The sequence below is a fragment of the Mandrillus leucophaeus genome, unplaced genomic scaffold (genome assembly GCF_000951045.1).
Source record: "Mandrillus leucophaeus isolate KB7577 unplaced genomic scaffold, Mleu.le_1.0 Scaffold20, whole genome shotgun sequence".
NCBI lineage: Eukaryota > Metazoa > Chordata > Mammalia > Primates > Cercopithecidae > Mandrillus > Mandrillus leucophaeus.
Window position 1 is genome coordinate 2,157,715 of NW_012102032.1, and position 17,334 is coordinate 2,175,048.

General features: G+C 40.4%; 1 protein-coding gene across 3 annotated transcripts in view; it reads right to left on the minus strand.

The window, feature by feature from the left end:
• Window positions 1-17,334, minus strand: part of VMP1 (vacuole membrane protein 1) — a 142,673-nt gene that overhangs the window by 70,918 nt on the left and 54,421 nt on the right. For 2 of the 3 annotated variants that reach the window (XM_011979172.1, XM_011979171.1), the window contains exons 6-7: window positions 15,089-15,256; window positions 5,227-5,358 (exon numbers count right to left, since the gene is read on the minus strand). In XM_011979172.1, coding sequence (XP_011834562.1) covers window positions 5,227-5,358; window positions 15,089-15,256 — 300 coding nt within the window. The remainder of the gene's footprint in view (window positions 1-5,226; window positions 5,359-15,088; window positions 15,257-17,334) is intronic. The other variant, XM_011979173.1, reaches the window with a different exon arrangement.

Here is a 17,334-nt window from a genome sequence, read left to right on the forward strand (position 1 = left end):
ATCTCTAATCACTCTTCCCCAGTCAAGCTTTAGCATGTCAGCAGCAAGGCTGATACAGATGTTCTTTGACTTACAATGGGTGACGTGTCTCAACCCCTTTGTAGTTGAATACATCATAAATCAAAAATGCATTGAATATGTCTAACCCACCAAACATCATAGCTTAGCCTAGCCTCCCTTAGACATCCTCAGAAGACTTACATTAGCCTATAGTTGGGCAAAATTACAGTATACTGCAGAGTATGGACGTTTACCCTCATGATCACCTGGCTGACTAGGAGCTGTGGCTCACTGCTCTACCTGGCATTGAGCGAGAGTATGGTACCACATATCGCTAGCTCGGGAAAAGATCAAAATCCAAAATTTGACCTATGGTTTATACTGAATGTATATCACTTTCATACCATTGTAAAGGTGAACAATCATAAGTCGAACCATTGTAAGTCAGGGACTGTCTGTATTGCCTAGGCAAGAAATTGAAAGATCCATCATGGAGAAACTGAACTATCGCCAAGAAAAGATCAATAGACACTGATACATGGAGGTTCTCAGTAAATATTAAGCCTGGATGCCACTTGACTGTACAATAGGGAAGCCTCACCATCCTACACCTGGCCTCTACACACACAGCTTCCACTTAGCTTTTAAGTGTCTTATTCTCATATAAACAGACAAATAAGGATTATCAGGCTTTGAGGAAAGCCTCAAACTCCAAATTGAACAAAGAAAAGATGATGCCTGAAAAATACATACAAACTGCTTTTTGAAAATAAATATGTAACAGCAGAAAAACATTTTGATATAAGACTTAGAAGATAAACCTGGGAAATCTCATAGGTAGTAAAATGAGATAAATATTAGAAGCAAAAAGGTTTAAAAAATTAAAAGGATGGGCATAGAAGGCCTAACATTGAAGCAACTAGAATTCCAGGAAGCAAGAATAGAGACTAAAGAGGGAAAACTCTCACATAAAAAATACAACAATATTTCCCAAAACTAAGGAACAAGTTTTCTGAGCACCTATCAAAGGACTTTTTATTTGTTTTTTGTTTTGTTTTGAGATGGAGTCTTGCTGTGTCGTGCAGGCTGGAGTGCAGTGGCATGATCTTGGCTCACCACAACCTCCGCCTCCAGGGTTCAAGCAATTCTCCTGTCTCAGCCTCCCAAGTAGCTGGGACTACAGGCGCATGCTACCACGCCCAGCTAATTTGTTTTTATTTTTAGTAGAGAGAGGGTTTCACCATGTTGGCCAGGCTGGTCTTGAACTCCTGACCATAAGTGATCCACCCACCTCGGCCTCCCAAAGTGCTGGGATTACAGGTGTGAGCCACCGTGCCAAACCCAGAATACATTTTAAAAAGACTATACCTCAGATAATGAACCTAAAAGCTTCTAGAGAGAAAAACAAACAAACAAAACAAAAGTAGACTGCTTATAAAGAGGACTCAGAAGGGCATGAGTCCTCTGGATACCAATTACAGAAACTTCAAGACAATTGAACAATGCCTTCCAAATTCTAAGTATAGAAAGTGATTTTCAACCCACAATCCTATATTCAGTTAATTAATTGTGAATGAAGAACATGTTAGTTTAGAATGTAAGGTATCACATTTTTCCATTTACTCCCCCTTTCACAGGAAGTTACAGCAGAATATGTTCAAGCAAAATGAGGGTGTAAATTAAGAAGGAGGAAGACAAGAAATCTGAACCAAGACAGAAGCAACTGTGCGGAAGGCCAACTGAATAGCAATTCCAGAATGAAGTGGGAGCAGGGAGGGCTCCAGAGATACCAATTCATGAAAAAAAAAATGGAGTTGATATAATTTTATTTGTGTTATCATGAGGTGTTTTTACAGAGCTGTTGGAGGGGAGAGAAGGCAAGCCAGAGATTTAAAGAGATTATGCAAATTTGAAAATGTTAATTCCAAGAAAAAAAGCTTTTTTTTAAAAAAGGAGAAATAATCATAGTATCTTAGTTTACTTATGAGAGAATAACTCTCATACCCATTTGGAATCCAAGTCATAGCATAAAAATGTGTAGCTGTAAGCCACCTTATACTTATTCCACTTCAACCTGCTGATTTCATATAGATAAAAAAAGAATTTTAGAGATGTTAAATGATATACATTAGTTAGTGCCATAACTCAAAGAACTATCAGTTGTCACAAGTCTCACCCATCTACTTCTGTGGACAGACTGGCTTCAGTAATCGGAATATACCAGTAATGCTGGCATTCTGAGTTTTTGTTCTACCTATAAGTATGTGAAATTTGGGAAGTAACAACTAGATCTACAGTTTTCTATAAAATTAGAAGAATGGTACCTTTCCAAACTCCCTCAGAGTTAACACAAGGGTCATATTAGATATTGGATTTTTAAAATGCTAAAAATAATTTAAAAAGTTTATATTTGTAATAATTATTAGCATTAATATAAACATTATGATGTCATGACAGGCATAATATTTGGTTGGCAGATAAAGCAAAGCAGATACCAGGGCAACTTGCTCTTTTCACAAAGAGCAGATGTTCATGGCTCTTTATTTCATTTGTTTTATATCTGGCTATTCTAAATTCACATTTGAAAGTTTTGTATTTAATTAAAAACTATAACCATACTTGGTTGAATTCTATTTCATCATGCTTCTTGTTTTTTTTTTTTCAGTGGGGTCTTGCTCTGTTGCCCAGAGTACAGTAGTGCAAATGTAGCTCACTGCAGCCTCGACCTCCTGGGCTCATGCAATGCTCCTGCTTTAGCCTCCCAAGTAGCAGGGACTACAGAAATGCACCATCCTACGCAGCTAATTTTTCATTTTTTGTAGAGATGAGATCTTGCCATGTTGCCCAGGCTGGTCTTGAATTTCTGGCCTCAAGCAATCCTCCTGCCTCAGCCTCCCAAAGTTCTGGGTAATAATGCATTTTTTAAAAGCCTATCTGACTTGAAGATGGAGATTCAATCTTTCAACAATGTTCTTAGGAATTTTCCTGAAAACGAAACACTCTGTTGAGATAATTGAGATAGAGGCTGATACACAGATTGTGATTAGGTCAAAAAAGCCTCAACCAATTATGTTATTGCTTGCCTAGGCCTAGCATTTAGTATTTTTCTGTTTTGAAAGTTTACCTTGCTCATCTTGAGGACACTGTCTAGAATACTCCAGGGCATTCATTAATCTGACTGAGGCAAAGGAAAGACTGAACTGCTGAATAGTTTGAATTGTTAAATATTATTCAAAAAGAAAGTTCAGGTCAGGCGTGGTGGCTCACGCCTGTAACCCCAGCATTTTGGGAGGCCAAGGTGGGAGGATCACTTGAGCCTAGGAGTTTAGATGAGGCCAGCCTGGGCAACATTGTGGGACCCTGTCTCTACAAAAAATAAAAATTAGCTGGCCATAGTGGTACATAACTGTAGTCCCAGCTACTTGAGAGATTGAGGCTGGTGAATAACTTTGTGTTTTTTGAGACAGTCCCATTCTGTTGCCGAGGCTGGAGTGCAGTGGCACAATCAGGGCTCACTGCAATCTTTGCCTCCCAGTCTCAAGTGATCCTCCCAACTCAGCCTCCCAAGTAGCTAGGACTACAAGCATGCGCCACTAGGCCCAGCTAAGCTTTTTAAAAATTATTTTTATTTTTTTATTTTTATTTTTTGGAGGGAGTCTGGCTCTGTTGCCCAGGCTGGAGTGCAGTGGCACGATCTCGGCTCACTGCAAGCTCTGCCTCCCGGGTTCACACCATTCTCCTGCCTCAGCCTCCCGAGTAGCTGGGACTACAGGCACCCGCCACCAAGCCCGGCTAATTTTTTGTATTTTTAGTAGAGACGGGGTTTCACTGTGTTAGCCAGGATGCTCTTGATCTCCTGACCTCATGATCCGCCCGCCTCGGCCTCCCAAAGTGCTGGGATTACAGGCGTGAGCCACCGTGCCCGGCTTAAAAATTTTTTTGCAGGCCAGGCGTGGTGGCTCATGCCTGTAATCCCAGCACTCTGGGAGGCTGAGGCGGTTGGATCACAAGGTCAGGAGATCGAGACCATCTGGCTAACATGGTGAAACCCCGTCTCTACTAAACAAAATACAAAATATTAGCTGAGCGTGGTGGCAGGCGCCTATAGTCCCAGCCACTCGGGACTGCCACTGCACACCAGCCTGGGCAACAGAGTGAGACTCCGTCTCAAAAAAAAGAAAAAAAAAAAAAAAAGAAAAAAATGTTTTGTAGAGACAAGGTCTCGCTGTTGCCCAGGCTGATCTCAAACTCCTAGGCTCAAGTGATCTGCCCACCTTGGCCTCCCAAAATGCTGGGATTACAGGCATGAGCTACCACACCCGGTTGGAGCCTAAGAGTTTGAAGCTGCAGTAAGCTATGATTACATTACTGCACTCCAGCCTGGGTGACAGAGTGAGACCCTGAATCAAAAAAAACAAAACAAAACAAAACAAAAAAAAAGGAAGAAAGAAGCAAAGAAAGAAAAAGTTCTACTATTACTATTGTCATATATACTACTACATACTGCCTACTAGTTTAAAGTTTTAGTAACTACTTAAGAATTTGATATAATTCATATACTCCCTTAGCAAACATTTCAGCAGCTCTGCACACTCTGTGGAATACAGAATGAAGCTGCTTTCAAGGGAGGAAAGGGCCACTATAGATATAGCCATATAATAAGATTTCTTTCTTTCTTTTTTTTTTTTTAGAGACAGGGTCTGTGGCTTAGGCCAGAGTACAGTGGGATGATCATTGCTCACTTGCAGCCTTAAACTCCTGGGCTTATGCAATCCTCCTGCCTTGGGTCCTCAACGTGCTGGGATTACAGGAGTGAGCTACCACATCTGGCCTTTGATATTATGTTTAACAATTAATTCAGAAGTTCTATTATTTTGGACTCAAAGCAGCAGTCTGCTTGGTAATATCTCTAAACAAACAATGGAGAAAGCAAGTTTCAGCTCCTTAACATCACTGGCAACATTAATTTACCCTGGTTTCTGACAAGGTGTTTTAGTGTATTAAGAGTTGTCTTATTGCATTTTTCTGTAATTTTCTATTCTAAGATCAAGATTATCTTTTATATTTTGACCTTTCTAAATATTCTATATCAAGTAGTACTTTTCTTTCTTTCTTTTTTTTTTACTTTAGCAGTTTTGTTCTTCAGAGTAACTACTAACAGTTTTACCTTAATAGCCTCTTTAGGAATAAGTAAAGTGTTCTATTTTCTATCCCCACTGTTCTTACTTGTGCAGACTCTGCATGTTCCAGCATCTCTTCAAATTCCTGATACTCTTCATCATCTGGTTCAGCACCTGAGAGGCGAGCTGCTCTGGCCATGAAATATGGAGGCAGCTCTCCAATTGCTGTACCGATACCCTAGGTGAAAAACCAAAATACTTACAATGAGGTTCTGTTCTCAACGGTGACACTTAATAGATCAAACCCATACTCTTCTATATCACCAGAAGCATTTTGAGACGCAATATATTGGGGGAAAGTATATGCTACATAACCAAAATAATAAGAGTTTGAATCCTGGCTCTAATTCTGACCTATCTGATGCTAGGCAAGATAATACACATAAAACCCTTAAGACAAGCCAGGCACAGTGGCACGCACCTGTAGCCATAGCTACTCAGGATGCTGAGGCAGGAAGATCACCTGAGCCCAGGAGTTTGAGGCCAGTCTGGGCAACATTGTGAGATTCCTGTCTATGGGGAAAAAAAAAAAATCTTGAGACAACACCTGGCGCATCGTAGACATTAAGTAAATTTTAGTTCTCTAGAATCTCTACTTAGACTCTGTTATTTTTATCATTTGTGCCCCCCCGCCTTTCTGATATCTAAATGATCTGGTAATAAGAATTCACCAGTGGCCAGTCATGGTGGCTCACGTCTGTAATCCCAGCACTTTGGGAGGCCCAGGTGGCGGATCCCGAGGTCAAGAGATCGAGACCATCCTGGCCAATGTGGTGAAACCCCATCTCTACTAAAAATACAAAAATCAGCTGACTGTGGTGGCGCGCACTTGTAGTCCCAGCTACTTTGGAGGCTGAGGCAGGACAATCGCTTGAATCTGGGAGTGGGAGGTTGCAGTGAGCCAAGATCGTGCCACTGCACTCCAGCCTGGCAACAGAGCAAGACTCTATCTTAAAAAAAAAAAAAAAAAAAAAGCTGGGCGCGGTGGCTCAAGCCTGTAATCCCAGCACTTTGGGAGGAGGCTGAGACGGGTGGATCACGAGGTCAGGAGATCGAGACCACCCCGGCTAACACGGTGAAACCCACCCTGGCTAACACGGTGAAACCCCGTCTCTACTAAAAAATACAAAAAACTAGCCGGGCGAGGTGGCGGGTGCCTGTAGTTCCAGCTACTCGGGAGGCTGAGGCAGGCAGGAGAATGGCGTAAACCGGTGAGGTGGAGCTTGCAGTGAGCTGAGATCCGGCCACTGCACTCCACCCTGGGCTACAGAGCAAGACTCCGTCTCAAAAAAAAAAAAAAAAAAAAAAAAAAATCAACAGTATAGATAAAAATTCTCTAGGAAATCTTCTGGAACTTCAGAAGTTGCTTTAAGTTAAATACAGTGTTTCTTCTGTTGAGTTAAAACTTTTAACAAATTGTGGTCAGGAAGCCCTTTGAAAACTAAACATTAGGATGAATAAGTTTTCTTCTTTTTTTTTTTTGAGATGGAGTCTGGCTCTGTCGCCCAGGCTCTCAGCCGGATCTCAGCTCACTGCAAGCTCCGCCTCCCCGGTTCACACCATTCTCCTGCCTCAGTCTCCCGAGTAACTGGGACTACAGGCGCCGCCACCACGCCCGGCTAATTTTTTTTTGTATTTTTAGTAGAGATGGGGTTTCACTGTGTTGGCCAGGATGGTCTCGATCTCCTGACTTCGTGATCCGCCCGTCTCGGCCTCCCAAAGTGCTGAGATTACAGGCGTGAGCCACCGCGCCCAGCCCAGGATAAATAAGTTTTCTTTTTCTTTTTTTTTTTTTTTTAAGATGGCTCTCACTCTGTCACAAAGGCTTGAGTGCAGTGGCACAATCTTGGCAATTCTCCTGCCTCAGCTGCCCCAGTAGCTGGGACTACAGGTGTGTGCCACCAGGTCCAGCTAATTCTTGTATTTTTAGTAGAGTCGGGGTTTAACTATGTTGGCCAGGCTGGTCTTGAACTCCTGACTTTAGGTGATCCACCCACCTTGGCCTTCGAAAGTGCTGGGATTACAGGTGTGAGCCACCGCACCCAGCAAATAAGTTTTCACTACAGGAAAAATGTTTATTTCCTCATGACATTGACTCAATATTCCACTCACTTGGTGGAATTTTTCCTTTTGTGTGTGTGTGTATTTCTATCATGAGATATAACGTCTGTTTGTCCAGTTATCCAGGCTGGAGTGCAGTGGCGCGATCTCGGCTCACTGCAGGCTCCGCCCCACGGGCTCACGCCATTCTCCTGCCTCAGCCTCCCGAGTAGCTGGGACTACGGGCGCCCGCCACCTCGTCCAGCTAATTTTTTGTATTTTTAGCAGAGACGGGGTTTCACCATTTTAGCCAGGATGGTCTTGATCTCTTGATTCGCCCGCCTCCGCCTCCCAAAGTGCTGGGATTATAGGCGTGAGCCACCGCGCCCGGCCCAACTTTTTCCGTTTCTTTAGAGATAGTGTCTCTCTCTGTCACCAGGCTAAAGTGCAGTTGCACGATCATAGCTCACCACAGCCTCAACCACCCCAGGCTCAGGCTCAAGTGATCCCACCTCAGCCCCCTGAATAGCTGGAACTATATGGATATGCTACCATGCTCAGCTAGCTTTTTTTTAGAGACGGAGTGTCACTCTGTCGCCCAGGCTGGAGTGCAGTGGTGCTATCTTGGCTCACTCCAACCTCTGCCACTTGGGTTCAAGTGATTCTCTTGCCTCAGCCTCCTGAGTAGCTGGGATTACAGGTGCCTGCCACTGCACCCGGCTAATTTTGTAGTTTTAGTAGAGATGGGGTTTTACCATCTTGGTCAGGCTGGTCTTGAACTCCTGACATCATGATCCACCCGCCTCAGCCTCAGCCTCCTAAAGTGCTGGGATTACAGGTGTGAGCCACCGTGCTCGGCTGCTCAGCTAGTTTAAAAAAAAATTTTGGGGCTGAGGCAGGAGAATGCTTGAACCTGGGAGGCGGAGGTTGCAGTGAGCCAAGATCGTGCCAGTCCGAGTAAGAGAGCAAGACTCTGTCTCAAAAAATTTTCTTTTTTGTAGAGACGAGGTCCTGCTATGTTGCCAGGGCTGGTCTCGAACTCTTGGGCTCAAGTGATCCTCCCGCCTTGGTTTCCCAAAGTGCTGGGATTATAGGTGTGAGCCAGTGTGCCCAACCAGGATTTCTGTTTTCTGTTTTTTTTTTTGTTTTTTTTTTTTTTTAAAAGAGATGAGGTCTCACTATGTTGCCCAGGCTGGTCTTGAATTCCTGGGCTCAAGTAATCCTCCCATCTTGCCTCTCAAAGTGCTAGGATCACAGGCGTGAGCCACCGTGACCTGCTGTGACATTAAAGATAAGGAAAACAAAGGTTTATGAACTAGTAACTTGGTTTGGACTTAAATGGCTTAAACACAGGATAATTAATAATGCAACAGGCACATAGTCTCTAGGGAAATTCTCAACTTTGAGCCATACACAGTGAATGAAAAAGCTCTGCTAGTTCTTAAAAAGCAATGTTAAGCATTTCAGTTTGCTCTGTCTGATGGTTCTGCCTCCAAATGCCTCAAAAAGAATTCCCAAGGGACCAAATCAAATTCAAACATTTTGTATTCACAATGGGTGGAACCAACAATTTCCATGTGTAACTACATTATCCACACTTGAAACAAGAATTTTGAAAAAGAGTCCAGGCGCAGTGCCTCACGCCTGGAATCCCAGCACTTTGGGAGGACGAGGCGGGTGGATTGCCTGAGCTCAGGAGTTTGAGAACAGTTGTCTGGGCAACATGGCGAAACCCCGTCTCTACTATAATACAAAAAATTAGCTGGGCGTGATGGTGCACACCTGTAGTCCCAGCTACCTGGGAGTCTGAGGCATGAGAATTGCTTGAACCCAGGAGGCAGAGGTTGCAGTGAGCTTATGGGTGACAAAGCAAGACTCTATCTCCAAAAAAAGAGAAAAAGAATACTTAACTGCCAAAAGATTAAGCCTATATTTAGTCAAAAAACAGAGAGAGAAGGCAGGAGAGACATATATACATGGATACAGGCAAAAACCAAATCATATATATTGCTAAACAAGAAAAGTTGGTCAGACGTCATGGCTCACACCTATAATCCCAGAACTTTGGGAGGCTGAGGTAGGCGTATTGCTTATGTACATGAGTTCAAGAGCAGCCTGGGCAACATAATGAGATTGTCTCTACAAAAAATTACGCACTTGTGGTCCCAGCTACTTGGGAGGCTGAGGTGGGAGGATCACCTGGGCCCAGGAGGTCCAGACTGCCGTGAGCTGTGATCAAGCTACTACACTCTAGCCTGGGTAACAGAGTGAGACTGTCTAAAAAACACACACACACACACACACACAAAAATCGGTAATGTTGGCCAACTTTGGAGGATGCTAGAGAACCAACTTATTATTTTAAAAATTGGTATAATAAAGATCAAGTATTTATCTTTTTCTGATACAAACTATATCTCAGGGTAACTAAATTAGTGACAAGGAAAAGTTACTTCCTTCTTAACTTTAAGGAAATTTGTCATGAGTTTGAATCACATGATTGCTTTCAGAACTGTTAAACATTTGACTTAACATTTGAACTTAAGAGAAGTTCATGTTTTGAATAAAATGTTACACTTTCTGTCCTACTTTTTTCTGTGGGAGATTTTCCAAAGGTGCAGAGAATTATAAAATGAATTTAATATACTCTCACTCAACTTCAGCTAATATTAACTAATAGTTTATATTGTTGTATCTATACCCTTTCTCATTCTCTTCTCAATTATCTTGAAGCTGATCCCAGATGACATAATGGACTGAAATGAAATCAAGAGCTGTATACTGTCTTACACGTAGTTGACTATATTTGCTGTTATATTTTAGTTTAATTCTCCTCGTGTTTTCCCACATTAGCAAGAAACAATGGGAATCATGAGTCAGTACTCTCTAATTATGCAAATAAATACAAGGGAATTTAGTCATCCAGGCAGGTGTCCCAAAACACATTATACCCTAGACACAGAAATTTATTTATCTCAAATTAGATACTGAAGTCTCATCATTTCATAATCCTTACAAAACAATTTTATGATTCTCTACAAAATTCAAATATATATTTGTATAAGACACAAATACAAAATTCTTTACATTTGTTTATATGCAAAACAAAACATAAATTGTTGGAACACTAAAAACTGTCAGCCTAAGTTTACATCTGTTTATATGTAAAACAAAACATAAATTGTTGGAACACTAAAAACTGTCAGCCTAAGTTTAATTAAGGAGAGAGAATGACTGCCTTCCTTATTGCAAAATAAGTGGTATGTATAGTCAACCAATAATTCAGAAAGCTCTCCTCCAAACCATCTACTACATACAAATTTATTACCCTTCAATCCTTCTTGAACTAGAGAAGAATTTAATACGCACAAAATATGCAAACCAACTAGTAACACAACATCTTCTTGGAGTGTTAATTTTATTCAAAGATTTTAGGGAAGACAAAAATTCTGAATTTGTACTTTTAAAAAGTTTTGTTGGGTAAGGTGGGGAAAAAACATTTTGTCAAGTGGACTCACAAGCAAATCTGCAGCATGGTGCTTTTATATTAAGAAATGTAAGTTTAATGATAAAAATCTGGAGAGCAGGAATTTAAAAAAAATCTATCTTTTTCATCGAGAAACCCTGTCTCTACCAAAAATACAAAAAAATTAGCCGGGCATGGTGGCGCATGCCCGTAATCCCAGCTACTCAGGAGGCTGAGGCAGAAGCACTTGAACCCGGGAGGCGGAGGCTGCAGTGAGTGAGACTGCGCCATTGCACTCCAGCCTGGGCAACAAGAGCGACAAACTCTGTCTTTTTAAAAAAAAAAAAAGTTTTTATTTTATTTAATTAATTAATTAATTTATATTGTTTTGGAGACAGAGTCTCACCCTGTTGCCCAGGCTGAAGTACAGTGGCACAATCTCAGCTCACTGCAACCTCTGCCTCCCGGGTTCAAGTGATTCTACTGCCTTAGCCTCCTGAGTAGCTGGGATTACAGACATGCGCCACCATGCCCGGATAATTTCTGTATTTTTAGTAGAGACAAACTTTCACTACGTTGGCCAGGCTGGTTTTGAACACCCAACCTCAAGTGATCCACCTGCCTCAGGCTCTCAAGTAGTTGGGACTACAGGCGCCCGCCACCATGCCCAGCTAATTTTTTTGTATTTTTAGTACAGACAGCATTTCACTATGTTGGCCAGGCTGGTCTTGAACTCCTGACCTCATGCTCCGCCTGCCTTGGCCTCCCAAAGTGCTGGGATTACAGGCATGAGCCACCGCACCCAGTGAATTAATTCTTACATAGGGTGTAAGGTAAGGGTCCAAGTTCATTCTTTTGCATGTGGATATTCAGTTTTTCCAGCCCACTGCCCCTCCACTTTTTTTTTTTTCTTTGAGACAGAGTGTTGCTCTGTCGCCCAGGTTGGAGTGCAATGGTGTGATCTCAGCTCATTGCAACCTCTACCTCCCGGGTTCAAGCAATTCTTCTGCCTCAGCTTTCCAAGTAGCCGCAATTACAGGCCCCCACCACCATGCCCAGCTAAGTTTTATATTTTCAGTAGATGTGGGGTTTCACCATGTTGGTCTGGCTGGTCTTGAACTCCTGACCTCAGGTGATCCACCTGCCTTGGCCTCCCAAAGTGCTGGGATTACAGGCGTGAGCCACTACACACAGCCCACAGCACCATTTGTTGAAGACTGTCCTTGTAAATGTTGAGAACAATATTAACAAATTTAAACATAACTTAGTGTGTGCTGTATTTTTAATATAACTAGACAGTTACAAAGAAGGAAGGAAGAGCAAACATTTGACCTATTAATCAGTATTTATTGACATTCCTATACTACATGCAAAACTTTTTCAAAAAAATTAATTCATTTTTTTTTTTTTTTTGAGATGGAGTCTTGCTCTGTTGCACAGGCTGAAGTGCAGAGGTGCAATCTTGGTTCACTGCAATCTCTGTCTCTCGGGTTCAAGTGATTCTCCTACCTAAGCCTCCCAAGTCGCTAAGAATACGGATGTGAGCCACCATGCCCAGCTAATTTTTTGTATTTTTAGTAGAGATAGGGTTTCACCATGTTGGCCAAGCTGGTCTCAAACCCCTGACCTCAAGTGATCCACCTACCTCGACCGCCCATAGTGCTGGGATTATAGGAGTGAGCCACCGTGCTCAGCCCTATGTGCAAAACTTGATGCTGATTACTGTGATGCTAATACATTTAAGGTATATTTAATATTTTTTAGGATCCTAAATATTATTTGGAGAAGAAAGCCACCATACCAGCCAAATTAATTTAAAGCATGTAAAAGCCAGGCCTAATAAGCACTATAGACAATATATACTATAGAAATTTGGAGGAGGCAGTTATCGTGGCCAGCTGAGATCGTGGTTTTCATTTGTTGGCCTTAAGGTTAATCCAGCAATGTAAATAAATTTTGAAAGAATAAAAGTATAATATTAAGAAAAAAAGACAAATTTACATACAAAGTCCCTTTTCTAGCATGTTCCAAGTATCTTGTTATTCTAACATTTTTTTCATCAAAAGACTAATGTCATCAAATTTATAAAGCATATGCAACTAGTATAATAAATTTGTTTCCAGTGTTTATAAAAGAGCAACAGGAAACATGACAATTTTTCCTGTCTTTCGTATTCAACAAATTCAACATTATGGTATTTCCTTCATAATTCTTTTAAAGCAAAACATAATTGCTAACACTTAACTGTGTTTCAAAACTGCTTCTTCTGAGGGTATGGTATTCATGCTCATTTTAATGAGTTAAGTTTGTAAGTGATCTGTTCCATAATCTTTAATTTCCTAAGAAATTGTTAGTGGGAAAAAATTACAGGAACATAACAAATCCAAATGAGTTAAAAAAAAAAACTCAAATGGAAACAGAAGTCTTTAACCAATGAATTATTCCTATGGATACCTGAATAAATTTAGGCATACAGGGCTGGGTTAGGAGGCTCATGCCTGTAATCCCAGCACTTTGGGAGGCTGAGGCAGGCGGATCACCTGAAGTCAGGAGTTTGAGACCAGCCTGCCCAACGTGGAGAAACCCCGTTTCTACTAAAAATACAAAAAATCAGCCAAGTGTGGTGGTGGGTGCCTGTAATCCCAGCTACTAGGGAGGCTGAGGCAGCAGAATCGCTTGAACCTGGGAGGCGGAGTTGCAGTAAGCTGAGATGGTGTTACTGCACTTCAGCCCTGGGCAACAGAGCAAGACTATCTCAAAAAAAAAAAAAAAATTTAGGCATAAAAAAAAATTGTGTAGATTAGAATCCATCTGCCACTTAACATGCTGTCCAAAGAATTTTATAAAATAAACTTAAGCAAACCACAAAAAGAACAACTGGAACAACTAAAAGTAAAATTGCCATATACGACCATACTGCCTGATACCTTTACTATAATAAGGCTTGGTTTATATTAAGAAATGTCTGACCTTACTTTAGTTAGCATTATAACAACTCAGAAAATGAAATGAGTCCTCTAAGAACACAGTATTTTCTTGTTGTTATTGTTGAGATGTAGTCTCGCTCTGTAGCCCAGGCTGGAGAGCGGTGGCGGGTCTTGGCTCACTGCAACCCCTGCTTCCTGGGTTCCAGCAATTCTCATGCCTCAGCATCCTGAGTAGGTGAGATTACAGGTATGCGCCACCACGCCTGGCTAATTTGTGTATTTTTAGTAGAGGCAGGGTTTCACCATGTTGACCAGGCTGATCTCGAACTCCTGGCCTCCAGTGATCTGCCTGTCTTGGCCGCCCAAAGTGCTGAGATTACAGGGATGGCCACCAGGCCCAGCCAGAACACAGTATTTTAAATCTAAAACTAAGACATATGGGGAGGATCACTTGAGCCCAGGAGGTTGAAGCTGCAATGAGCTGAGATGGCACCACTGCACTCCAGCCTGGGCAACAGAGCAAGACCCTGTCTCAATAAACAAACAAACAAACAAATAAATAAATATATGCATACATACATATACACACACAATTTTTATTTGCCAAATAAAAATAAAATTTTAAATTAAAAAAGACATGACATTTGCCAATCTAATAATGATATATAACTATATATTACCAATCTAATATTTATATATATTTTATATAACTCAGACAAATTCTAAGAGTTTATCAGGTATAGAAATACTGGAACAAATTTTATAATGTAGTATACAGTTGACCCTTGAACAACATGGATTTGAACTGTGCCAGTACAAGTTATAATCAGTGTGCCTCTCATGGCTCCCCATCTACCTCCTCCACCTCCTTTGCCTCTGCCACCCCTAAGACAGCAAGACCAACCCCTTCTTTCCCTCCTCCTCCTCCTCAGTCTCTTCAACATGAAAATGGAGTGGAAATGATGATCCATTCCCACTAAATTAATAATAACTATATTTCCTTTTCCTCATGATTTTCTTTGTAACAGTATATAATACTATATTAACACATACAAAATATGTGTTAATCAACTATTTATCATTAAGGCTTCTGTTCAACAGGAAGCTATTAGTAGTTAAGTTTTTGGGGAGTTAAAAGTTATATGTGGATTTCCTACTGCACAGGGGGTTGGTAACCCTAACCCACACATTGTTCAAGGCTCAGCTGTAGTTCCATCATCTGTACTCCCTTTCCCTGCTGGAGTCTACTTGGCCTCAGTTGCTTTGTGATACATATGGTTCATGCCTTTCTTCCCAATGCCATTCATGAAGAGGAGATGCTCTAAAAGGTTTCTTTTGCCTTAGAAGTAGGTAGCTGGTTACTTACTGAATCGTTTACTGACAAGGAATATGTTTAGATTCTATTTCAAAAAGGTACAACACACTATCAAGATGGTGAGGTTAGTTTTAAACAAATATGAAAATGCATATCTTACCCACATGCAGGCTTCAATCCTAACTTTTGAGATGATACTCCACAAAGAAATGGTTCCTTCAGTGCCCTCTTCATCTGGACAAATAATCTGATCAGGATAGGGTGGTTCAGGAAAATTAACTGAATTGCATTCATAAGCAGCTAATGTAACTGAGGCTATATGTGGACCCTATAAAACAAATACAAGAAACTTCTGATGAGAACTACTAAAAAATTATCAATACACGTTATTTTAATAGTATATTAATTGCCATATAATAAAAATCTTAGCTTTCAAAGAACAAAATAATTCTAAATAATTTCAAGATGCAGGTAGTAACATGAAGAAAATAATCCTTCCCAGAATCTCTTCCTGGTTGACTTAAAAAAAAAATCAGATTTATTGAGGTAAAATTTACACATAAGAAGTCACTTATTTGAGGTCTACATTTCAATTAGCTTTGACGAATACATTCAGCCATATAACTACACCAATCAAGATACAGAACATTTCCATCACTGCAAAAATCATCCCTTGGCCAGGCACGGCAGCTCATGCCTGTAATCCCACCACTGTGGGAGGCTGAGGCAGGAGGACTGCTTGAAGCCAGGAGTTCAAGACCAGACTGGGCTACAAAGCAAGACCTCATCTCTACAAAAATTTTAAAAATTAGCCATGCACTGTGGCATGTGCCTGTAGTTCCAGCTACTCGGGAGCTGAGGCAGGAGGATTGCTTGAGCCCAGGTGTTGGAGGCTGTAGTGAGCTATGATTATGCCACTGCACTCCAGTCTGGACGATGGAAAGAGGCCCCAAGCCTTATTAAAAAAAAATATCTTGTGTTCCTCTGTGGCCAATTCCCTCCCTCAAGTCCTAGTCCCCAGCAACCACTGATCTAATTCCTTGCTTGACTTTTATTTCATGTATCTATATTTCTCATTTGTTAGATTATTCCTTTTATTAAAAAAACAACTTTCTGAGCCACTGTTCTTTTAGGCACAATTTGAGAATATCACTTTATGTCCTTACTTAAAAACAGTTAGTGATGTACCACCTCACGTAACCTTTCCTAGTGAGATCATAAAGCAAAAATGTAACTGTGAAACCAGTATCAATGAGTTTTACACAATGGTTCCTAAAAGCACAAGACGAAGAGTCCGCATACTAGGGAGCTGGTTAAAATATAAATTTCTGGGTCCCTTAAGCATAGGTTGATAGATGCCCTCTAGCATACAGTAACTAGCAGCCATCAGCTATTATGAAGAGAAATACTTTATTTGTAGAATAAAATTATTTACATATATACACACACGAGATTTTATTAGTAACTATATTGTGCGAGTATTTCTGAATCTGAAGATTTCTGTTAAAGATTTCTCCAATGATTTTTCATAAATGAGTCAGTCCCACAGAAAAGTAAGTCGGCTCTGTGTATAAGAAAGTATTTTAAGATCACATGATGAAAGAATCTGTGGTTCAAAGTACATAAAATCTAGTGATAAAAATAAAACTAAGATATTCTACTACCAAGATAATAAAATTTTGTTTGACATTAATATAAAATACAAAGTCGTTCACACATGTGATACTTATCTCTAAATAGAATCGGCATTTTCTGTTAAAATAATACCTAAAAAATGAAGTCCTTGGCACTGAATCAGTTAATTATTAGTTTTTTTCTGGATCAAAAAAAATCGATGTGAAGTTTTAGCCTTTGTTCCTCTTTTGGGGGACTTTTAATTCTTGGAAATGTAGAAATATTAAACTATTAAAATAAGTATAGAAGATTTTGAAAAGAATATTTTGATTAGGTTTTTGAAAACTTATGATTAACCATGAAATTTACAATTGTTTCTTTAAACACTAGGTGCACACAAGAGATTTCACAGTTAGGGGAAAAAAATTATTTTGTGATACTACAAAAAAAACCCCAAAGTTTGTGATATTCAAAATAACCGCATAGTTTGTGAAACATTTCTCCTCATACAATTATAGCTGTCAGACGTAATTTAAAAAAGATAAAAAGAAATCAGCTGTAACTTCCACCTTTACTGTTAGAAAACACAAAAGAGACATATGAATGCCAATAAGTGAAAAAGAAGAAAATTTAAGAGTTTGTCCATGCTGTCCCCATGTAATGTCCTCTTTGGCTACAGGTACAGTCTACAGCTAAAGTTAGAAATGAGTTTCAAGTGAACAAAAAATAAAATTGCCCTGGGAGCTAAAATAATGAGATTTCTGGGATATATAGGAAAGAAAAAGCTATATT